This window comes from Tinamus guttatus, unplaced genomic scaffold, assembly GCF_059628265.1.
Source record: "Tinamus guttatus ecotype Peru unplaced genomic scaffold, ASM5962826v1 Tinamus_guttatus_pri_ptg000026l, whole genome shotgun sequence".
Taxonomy (NCBI): domain Eukaryota; kingdom Metazoa; phylum Chordata; class Aves; order Tinamiformes; family Tinamidae; genus Tinamus; species Tinamus guttatus.
This window is the reverse complement of record NW_028288560.1, coordinates 1,622,020-1,631,879: the sequence shown is the minus strand read 5'-3', so window position 1 is coordinate 1,631,879 and position 9,860 is coordinate 1,622,020. Positions and strand designations below refer to the sequence as shown.

Below are 9,860 nucleotides of genomic sequence, written 5' to 3'. Positions count from 1 at the left end.
GCTCAAAAACGTATTTCTGGCGGCGGGGGCTTCTCCGGGCCGGGGGGGCCAGGCGGGCAGGCAGCTCTGGCGTCGCGCTCTGGGTCTCCGCTGTTTGCCTTTAACACTAACTGTACTGTTCTTTTTTTCTATTCACGTGTGTCTAGCTACAGGACGTAACATGAAAGGTAGCCTAAAAAAAAAATGAAAAAAAAAAAACTTAAAAAAAAATTAAATCCAAGGGACTTTCTGAAGTCAACGGTTTTAAGTTTTTACGTTTAATTCTGCTGTTTACCTAAACGTGGATGTATCGTTTGGGGGACAAGGGGGAGAGGTGGTTGTTGCAGGGGGTCTAGTTATAGGGTGGATCTAGAGGACAAAGTATTGGTGGGGGAAGGTTGTTTTTTCTTTTTCTTTTTTCCCATTTTTAGCCTTTTTTTTTTGAGGGGGTGAAGGGATTAATCCAAGCGATCCCATTTTCCGATGGGCTGAGAAACCTTCCACCAGGGACGGGATGCTCGGAGGTGGCTCCAGCGGCTCCCATGAGCATCCCTGCCCACCGGCGTCATGGTGGGATCCTCTCTTTTCCCTTTTCACTCTATTTTTTCACACTTCCCCAACTGTTTTGGCTATTTTTGTTTATTTTCCATAGTGCGGCGCCATCGCTTCCCATTTGGCTCCACTTTGGGGCACCATCCTGGAGCCACCTCCCGCCGCCCCCGGCTCTCCCAGCCACTGCTGACGGGAAAGGAAGGGGAGAAAACGGGGGAAAAAAAGAGAGAAAAAAAAAAAAAAGGCACCAGAAAGTCAATAGCCACAAACAAATCGGTGAACTCTCCACTCTCGTTATTTTTAGGAAATTTTTGATACAGCCTCTAATAATAATAATAATAATAAAAAGTAGGAAGCTGCTGTCGCTGGAGCCGCGGGGCTCCCGGAGTAGCAGCCTGGGGCCCCTGCTGCTGCCCACTTGCTTTAGGGCTGTGATTTTTTCTGTTTTTTCCCCTTTTTTGTTAAATCCCTTCTGGCCTGGGCTACTCTGCGGCCGCTCGGGCGCTGTTTTGGGTATTTGTAGCTGGCTTTTAGGGTGTTTGTATCTGGGATCGTGTCTCCCGGCACCGTTTTGGGTGTTTGCAACCAGGTTTTTGGGTGTTTGTAGCCAGGTTGTTTCCCAGCGCTCTTTTGGGGTGTTTGTAGATGGGTTTTGGGGTGCTTGTAGCACGGTTATGTCTCCTGGCGCCATTTTGGGTATTTGTAGCCAGGTTCCTGCCTCCCGGGTGCTGTTTTGGGGTGTTTGTAGCCGGGTTTGGGGTGTTTCTAGCTGGGTTTTGGGGCGTTTGCACTGGGTTCGTATCTCCCCAAAGCTGTTTTGGGTGGTTGTAGCTGTATTTTGGGTGTTTGTAGACAGGTTCGTGTCTCCTGGGCGCTGTTTTGGGGTTTTTATAGCCAGGTTTTTGGGGCATTTGTAGCCGGGCTCGTGTGTCCTGGCACCGTTTTGGGTATTTGTAGCCGGGTTTTGGGGTATTTGTAGCCGGGTTTCGGGGTGTTTGTAGCCGGATTTTGAGTGTTTGTAGCCGGGTTTCGGGGTGTTTGTAGCCAGGTTCGTGTCTCCTAGCGCTGTTTTGGGTGTTTGTAGCCAGGTTCGTGTCTCCCGGCACCATTTTGGGTGTTTGTAGCTGGGTTTTGGGGTGTTTGTAGCCAGGTTCGTGTCTCCCGGCACCGTTTCGGGTGTTTGTAGCCGGGTCTTGGGGTGTTTGTAGCCGGGTTTGGGGTGTTTGTAGGGAGGGTTCGTGTCTCCCGGCGGTGCCGCACGCGGAACTGGCCCCGGGCCGTGACCCGGCGGGGGCGGGGGCGGGGGGCGCCCCCTGGCGGCAGCGCGGGGGGCGGGGGCGGTGCCCCGGGGGGCGGGGCGCCACGTGACGGGGCGGGCGGCGTGACGTCAGGGCGCGGCGGCGTGACGTCAGGGCGCGGCGCCCCGCCATGTCGGTGGCGGCGGGCGGGCCGCCCCGCGCGCCGCTGCCCTGCGCCGCCCGCGCGGCCGCCGCGCTGCAGCTGGGGGGCGGCGCCGAGCCCGCGCGCCCCGGCGTCGCCGTCATCGAGCTGCGCTTCCCGCGCGGCGCCGCTGCCGACGTGAGCGCGGGAGCGGGGGGGCCGGGACCGGCACCGGTGCCGGCGGGATAGGGGGGAGACGTTAGAGGCGGTACCGACCCGGTGCCGGCGGGAGTGCCGGGGTGAGCGGGCGCTAGAGGTGCAGCCGGGCCCGGTGTTGGTGGGGGGAGATGCTAGAGGCGGTACCGACCCAATAAGGGCCGGGGGAGATGCGGGAGGTGGCACCAGCCCCATGAAGGACCGGGGGACGGTCCTGGCTCAGTACCGGGCCCGGTAGCAATGCGAGGCGGGTGAAGGAGCCGATCCCAACCCGGTAACGGTATGAGGAGATGCTAGAGGCAGTGCCAGCCTGGTACTGATCTGGGGTGGAGGTCCTGACCCAGTACCGGGTCTGTAGTGATGGGGAGGCGGTGCTGGAGGCCTGATACCGGTGGGAGGGGGAAGCTCTCCTGGTTCAGTACTGGGGTGAGCAAGTGCCAGAGGTGGTACCAGACCCAGTACTGGGTGGGGGTGGTACCGGGGAGAGGGGGGCGCTGCTGGAAGCAGCATCTGTGCTGGGCCGGTTGGACCTGATGCAGGTGCCTGAGTGCCGGTTCCGTGAGCCCATGCGGGTGCCCTGACCCGCTTTGCCCCCACAGCTGCAGGAGATCGTGTTCCGCAACTTCTACACGGCCTTCCTGAGTGTGCGCGTGCAGCGCGCCCAGGGCCCGCGCAAGTGGCTCACGTGCGTGCGCGACTACCGCCTCATGGCCAGCCCGCACACCGAGGAGGGCGCCCAGGACTACTTCTCCCTCCTCCGACACCAGGTGGGTGCCCCCCGGGGGCTCCGCTCCGCGCTCCAGGGGCTCTGCGCCCCAGCGGTGACGGCGACCCCGGCCCTGCAGATGCTCTGCGACGTCGACCAGGTGACGGCCGTGCGCTTCATCCTGCGACAGCCCTCACCTGTCTGGCTGCACTTCACCATCGAGGAGCTGCAAATCTACCCGCCCAGCCAGAAGGTGACAGGTCCCTCCCCCCTCATTTCCACCTGTTTCCCACCTGCACCAGCCTCGGTTGCAGACGCCCACCCTACATGCGCGTTAATGGCAGCGGCGATGTCCGCAGTGGAGCGGTCTGGACTGCAGCAAGGATGGAGCGGGGCTGGCGGCGCTTGTGTGATCCTTGCTCTCTATTTCAGAGCCCGCAGAAAGATTTTCCCTCCTGGCTCTCGCAGCTGGCTCCTCCGGAGCAGCCGGCTGTCCTGCACAGGGTGAGGAGCCGCCGTTAGGGTATTGCTGGGAAAGGGGGATGGGAAACAGGCCGGCATCCCGGGTGTTTCTGGGGTCTGCCGGTGGGACGCTGGTGGCTTCTGGACTCAGCAGTGGGCGAGGTGTGATGTGAGCAGGGCTGGGTGCCTGCAGAGGTGAGGGCTGTCCGGGGGAGGAGAGGCGTGCGGAGTCAGGAGGAGGTTGGGAGACAAAATCCTGCGGGGGGCTGGAGGGTGGAGAGGCTGTGATGCAAAGGAGCAACACGTGGTGTGCAAGAGAGGGCTGCGAGAGGCACCTTCCTGCAGCCTGGAAAGGAGAAGGTGAAGGAGGATGAGGAGACAGAGTCAGGCTCCTCCTGGAGGTGCACGGGGCAGGAGGCGATGGCGCAGGTTGGGATACAGGTTATTCCTGCTGGTTGCATGGACAAAGCTCCACGTTGGAAGCTAAAACAACGTCTGGGAGGTGCTGTGGGGTCACAGGCCTTGGGGACAAGTCAGTGCTTGGCCAGATGCAGGTCTGAAGAGCCTGCTCTAGTTCGGGTGCTGGGGCTGGACCTTCTGGCCTCAATCCGTCCACGATTCCCCAAGCGCGGAGCCCAGAGGGTGACTCCGGAGGACTGTGGTTTGCTGGAAACAGCCTGCAGCGTCCCGAGGGAGAAGGCAGGAGCTCCCTGTGGCCGCACGGAGCCAGAGCCCTCCAGCAATGCAAAGCACGAGGGAGCTGCGGAGCAGAGCTCACGCCAGGGCAGGCGGTGCTGTGAGGAGACCCCTGCACGTGGTCCCAGCTTCCCTGTGCTGCATCCTGCCCCATCCAGGCCCTGACTGGGAATTAGTAGCAAGGACTGGGAGCATTCTCGCTCGTGCTTGCAGAGTTCAGACAAGAGTAAATCCTGCCTGTCCTGTGCAATAGGGGAGGTTAAATCTGCCCATCCTTCATGGTGGGGATAGGGACGTCACTGGGGACCAGTGGGCAGTGGCAGTGCCCAGGCAGCTGTGGGGTGCTTGGGAGTGGGGGAAGCGTCACCGTTCCCTCGTGTCCCTGGGTGTTTTGCACCCCCTGGCAGTTTGCAAACGGGCACAGAGTGAACCGAGCGCTTGCCCAGCTCCAACAACAGGCGGTTGAAGGGAAATCACAGCCCCCAGTTGTGGCCGCGGAAAGGGTTTAGGGCTGTCGGCACTGCAGCCAGGCCTTCGTGCCAGCCTCCTGGTGAGCGAAGTCCGTGGGCACTGCAGAGGGACGTGGCCAGCTCGCTGGGCGAAGAGAGGGACTTCGGTTAAAATACACTGAGCCAGCTACTTCAGTTGCCCATAAAAACCAAGAAAGCACTGCCCTGACAACGGAGTCGTCCCACGCCGCGTCCCCGCTGTGTCCTGCATGGCTGAGAGCAGGAGCTGGGGTGTGTGGGACGGGGAGCGCAGCTCAGAGAGCGCAGCTCTCTCACTCTGGAGAAGCGAGTCCCAGAGCGGCATGTGAGACTGTAAGTCCTGGCCAAGTGAAGATCCGCACCTGGAGAGGAGATTTAGTGCCCCCTCCGATATAAAACTTCTGAGCTTGCAAAGGCCTGAGGAGCGTGAAGCGGGGAGGCTGCTGGGAGACTGGACTGTGTGATGAGATTTTTTTTAATCATTAGCCAATGACGTGTTTTTTGTCCTCGCTCCAAACCAACAGAGACAGGCTGTTCTGTGCTGGGGACAGCCACAGCTCAGGGCCACCGGAGGTACCAGGTGGCCGTTTCCTAGATCACGGCCCTACTTTTTTTTCTTGTTTTCCAGGGTTGGGAAACTCCCGCGAGGTCAGGAACAAGGGGCTCCTTCCTCCGGGACACAAGCGCCCGGCTGCCCATGGCTCCCTCGGGGTTTGGGAGAAGGGGGTTGAGGAGGGGACGGTGTCTGTGGGGAGATGGACAGGAGTCCTGCCCCGTTGGCCGTCTTCGTTGAGGGTGGCCCGGCTGCTCTGGTGCACCGTGCTCAGCCCCAGCGCTGCAGCCCTGTCCGTGTGGGCTGTGACGTCACCCTGAGTGCTCTGACCTTGCTCTTTCTGCTGCTCTTCTCACCAGGAGCTCCCTGATCCAGAGAAGGTGTCCGCAGAGGCGCAGCAGATGTGGGTGTTGACGGAGGTGATTCGCGCTCGCCAGGCTGCCGCCCGCATCGGGCGCTTTGACGTGAGTCACATCGCCCTGTCCCTGAGGTGCCCCGGCTGTGGCCTTGCAGTCACTGTCCACGTGCCTGGAGGGGGCAGCCTGCGGTGCGCTGGGGCGGCGAGGCCGCACAGGCGTCCCGCTGCGGTGCCAGGGCCGGGGAGAGGGCACCTGGCACAGCGCGGTGTTGCACAGATGCCGACTGTTGCTCTGTCTCCCAGGTGGACGGTTGCTACGACATCAACCTGCTGTCCTACACATGAGCCACCCGCCGGGACGCCGCTCCGCCGGGACGCTGGCGCCCGCAGGGGACACGAGGGGCTTGTGTTCTCCCGAGTTCACTCCTGCACGGAGCCGTTCCCAAGCCTTGCCTGTCCCTTTCCCTGACTCCTCTTGTCCTAGCGCTTGGTGGTGGCAGCGCTGCCTTCCCGTGAGCCCCGTGCGAGCCCCTTGTGGCACTGGGGCCCCTGGTTCCTGCAGTTTGCTGCTGGTTTGTCCCATCCCATCGCTCCGGGTCCTCCCATGCAGGGTGGAGGCCAGTTGGGCCTTATCTCTGCAGCAGCTGCTCCTGGAGATCAGGGGAAGGGAGTGTGGCCTGCGCCATTGCGGGACCAAGTCGGGGCTGTGGACGTGCCCAGAACTCGGCGCTCCCCGTGTTGCTCGGAGAACTCCGCTTGCTCGGGAAGAGACTAAATCGCGACTAAAAGCTGCTACATTGGCGCTGGCTGCACCTGGGTGTCTTGGGGGCCCTCATGGGGGATCAACAGCTCTTGAGCCCAGAGCAGGGCGTCCCGTTGGCACCACGAGCAGCACTCGCTGGCCTGGCTCCCTCGCTGGCCCTGTTCCCTTTTGTTGCTGGGGGTCACCACATGCCAGGTTGCTCCGTGGGGGTAGCTGGCCCTGGGTGGGGGGTCACCCTGCCACCAGCCCCAGGGCTGTCCCCAAACTTGCCGTGGGTGGGGGCAGCAGCCTGACCCCTGCCCCTCATCCCCTGCCAGCCCCAGAGCTGAGCCTAAGGGGGACAGGGGGCCTAGTCACTGCCTGTCACCACCTGCTAGCCCCAGAGCAGACCCCAGGGAGGACAATGAGCCTGGTCTCTGCCTGTCCCCACATGCCAGCCCCACGGCTGACCGCGAGGGGGGCAGTGAGCCTGATCCCTGCCCGTTCCCACCTGCCAACTCCAGGGCTGACCGTAACGGGACAGTGGTCCCCAACCCCTGCCCCTCATCCCCTGCTGAGCCCAAGGTGAGCAGTGGGCCTGATTCCAGCCCGCCACCCCCTGCCAGTGCCAGGCGGAGCCCGGGGGGCTGATGGGGTGACCCTGACCCCACAGCTGGCCCCGAGGGGGGCACCTGCCAGTCCCGTGCCTCACAGTAAGGGGGGGCCAGCGGTGCCGCCTCTCCGCGGCCGGCGCCGGTGCGAGTGGGGGCCGCGGGCGCTGGGCGGCCGCCAGGCGCGGGGCGGGCCGGGGGCGGCGGCGGCAGCGGCGGGGCCGGCCGGACTCCATGTCCCAGGCGCCCCGGCGGGGCGGGACCGGGGCCGGAGCCGGCGGCGGGGTCGGCGGGGCAGAGGCCGCAGGATGCTGCGGGGAGGCTGCCGCGCCGCGCTCGGCCGCCGCCGCCTCGCCTCGGCGCCGGGGGGCGGCCGGGGGGCGCCGCCGCCGCGGGACGGGCTGAGGCGGACGGCGCTGCACGAGCTGCACCGCGCGCGCGGCGCCAGGATGGTGCCCTTCGCCGGCTGGAGCATGCCCGTGCAGTACGGGCCCGGCCACCTCGAGTCGCACCTGCACACGCGCCGCCACTGCTCCCTCTTCGACGTCTCCCACATGCTGCAGGTAGCGGGGGCAGCGGCAGCGGGCGGGCGCGGGCGGCCCCGCGGGGCTTCATGTCGCCATCGCCTCATATCGCCGTCTCTTCATGTCACTGTCCCCTCGCATCGTTGTCTCCTCGGCAGAGCCGCGTGTACGGCCGCGACCGCGTCAAGTTCATGGAGAGCCTGGTGGTCGGTGACATCGCGGAGCTCAAGCCGGACCAGGTACCGCGGTGCCGAGCGCCTCGTTGCCACCCGCAGCTCCGCACGCTGCCAGTGCCTGGCGGCTTCATGCTGCGTGCACGGTTCCCTACAGTCCCCATGTCCAAAATGTCACCCGGTGCCACTGAATTTGCAGCCCTAGCAGCACCCTACAAGGGACGGAACTCCCCAACCCTGCCCTGGGAGGACCTGCGAGGACACAGGGATGGGCACCACACGGCTGGGCAAGGAGGGTGCGCTGAGCAAGGAGGAAGGGATGTGGGCAGCCAAACAGCCCTGCTGGCCACCCTGGGGCTACCTGCTGGCCGCCCATGCATCCTACCCGCGGCTCCTTAGGGCAAGCGTGCTCTCCCCTGCAGGGCACCCTGACGCTGCTGACCAACGAGAAGGGCGGCATCGTGGATGACCTCATCGTGACAAACACTTCAGAAGATCACCTGTACGTGGTGTCCAACGCGGGCTGTGCTGACAAGGACTTGGCCATCATGAAGGTAGGGGCGCTGTCCTGATACATGCAACAGGGTCGTGGTCCCACTGCCTCCTGCCTGGGCTGGGCTCACCCGGGGGGCTACAGAAGGTGGATGAGCAGGACTGAAGCGCCCTGCAGGCTGCAGGAAAACGTCTCCCCTCCCTTTAGACAAGCCAGGGCTGGTGGCCACAGCTATGCGGAGCTCAGGGTGGCTGTGGAGCTCAGGGTGGCTTCTGCTTGTCCCTATGGTGGCAGATGTTGTCATGTCACCATTGCAGGACAGAGTGAAGGAGCTGCAGGCAGTTGGCAGCGATGTGCACCTGGAAGTCTTGGACAACGCTCTGCTGGCTCTGCAAGGTAGTGGGCTCCCTACACGGGCTGGCGCCAAGTGGCATCATGGGGGAATCCCGCCCTTTCCGGGAAACCAGGACGCTCCCCATGCTGTGAACCAGCCCCCTCCCTTTTCCGTCATACTGCTTCTCCCCAAAGGCCCCTGTGTCTCCCCAGGTCCCTCCATGGCACGGGTGTTGCAAGCAGGACTTTCCAATGACCTAGGCAAATTGTCCTTCATGAACAGCGCAATAATGACAGTCTTTGGCGTGCCAGGCTGCCGAGTCACACGCTGCGGCTACACGGGCGAGGATGGTGTGGAGGTATCACCAAGAGTCAGGGGCTGGTCTGCATCAGGACCATCCTGCTATAGAGCAGAGCTCGCATAGTGCAACAGGAGGGGAAGTGGATGTTTTAAGTTGCTGACCATGCCCATGTCCCTGCACAGATCTCGGTACCTGCAGGGCGGGTTGTGGAGCTAGCGGAGCGGCTGCTCGGTGACCCTGAAGTGTGGCTGGCCGGGCTCGCGGCCAGGGACAGCCTGCGGTTGGAGGCAGGGCTCTGCCTCTACGGGAATGACATTGATGAGACGACCACGCCTGTGGAGGCCAGTTTGGTGTGGACCTTGGGTAGGTTTTGGCCATGTTCTCCCTCTGTGTCCACCTCAGGGGGACAGGCAGGCTATAGCAGAGAGTGGAGAAGCCTGGGTCTCAAGGAGGAGCAACGTGACAGGGACCACGAGGGGGTCACCAGAGCGGGATGTTCTGGGCACAGCAAAGGATGCAGGAGGTCCTGTTCCACCCGGCACCTGTCTCTTCCCCCGCAGGGAAGCGCCGGCGTATGGCCATGGACTTCCCTGGCGCTGCCGTGATCATGGCACAGATCAAGGAGAAGCCGAAGCGCAAGCGCGTGGGGCTGACCTCCGTGGGGCCCCCCGTGCGGCCGCACACAGCCATTCTGGGACCCGAGGGCAGGCCCGTCGGTAAGTGGGGAGCTGGCAGGGATGGCTGGTGGCCACAGCCTGGTGAGGGTGATGGTGACAGTGACCAGGGAGCCCTGAGAGGCACCCGTGGAGGTGGGGGGAGGAGGCGTGCGGCCCTGCTCACCCCCCGTGTCCCTGCGGTGCCAGGCACAGTGACCAGCGGGTGCCCCTCGCCCTCCCTGCGCAAGAACATCGCCATGGGCTACGTGGAGGCCGCGTACAGCCGCGCGGGCACGGCGCTCACCGTGGAGGTGAGGAAGCGGCAGCACCCGGCCCTCGTCACCAAGATGCCCTTCGTGCCCACCCACTACTACATGGCCAAGTGAGGCCTGGCGCCCCGTGGAGGGCACCAGTGTCCCCGGCCCCCAATAAACGAACGGTCCCTCTCCCCAGCCTCGTCTCCTGGCAGCTCCTGAAGCAAGGGGCAGCGGCGGGGTGGGCACAGCGGTTTAATGGCAGCAGGCGGCGTGCGGCGGCTCTCGGCGCTCCCTCACTCACGGTGCATCTTGGCGGGCTCTGCGCATGGACTTTCCCTGCGGGGCACACGGGGCAGCGGGGTCAGCAGCGCTGCGGGGA

At 63.7% G+C, this 9,860-nt stretch overlaps 2 protein-coding genes across 2 annotated transcripts; both read left to right on the top strand.

Annotated features, from left to right (window-relative positions):
• Positions 1 to 1,959: 1,959 nt before the first annotated feature.
• On the top strand, positions 1,960 to 5,755 carry NICN1 (nicolin 1, tubulin polyglutamylase complex subunit). Its single transcript, XM_088527292.1, has 6 exons — positions 1,960 to 2,109; positions 2,727 to 2,894; positions 2,973 to 3,086; positions 3,266 to 3,337; positions 5,392 to 5,496; positions 5,694 to 5,755. Exons 1-6 carry the CDS (start codon positions 1,960 to 1,962, stop codon positions 5,733 to 5,735), a joined length of 651 nt encoding a protein of 216 aa, XP_088383418.1. The 3' UTR covers positions 5,736 to 5,755.
• A 1,296-nt stretch (positions 5,756 to 7,051) lies between these two features.
• On the top strand, positions 7,052 to 9,638 carry AMT (aminomethyltransferase). Its single transcript, XM_088527282.1, has 8 exons — positions 7,052 to 7,306; positions 7,426 to 7,506; positions 7,863 to 7,994; positions 8,251 to 8,329; positions 8,480 to 8,625; positions 8,751 to 8,931; positions 9,129 to 9,284; positions 9,432 to 9,638. Exons 1-8 carry the CDS (start codon positions 7,052 to 7,054, stop codon positions 9,608 to 9,610), a joined length of 1,209 nt encoding a protein of 402 aa, XP_088383408.1. The 3' UTR covers positions 9,611 to 9,638.
• Positions 9,639 to 9,860: the final 222 nt, after the last annotated feature.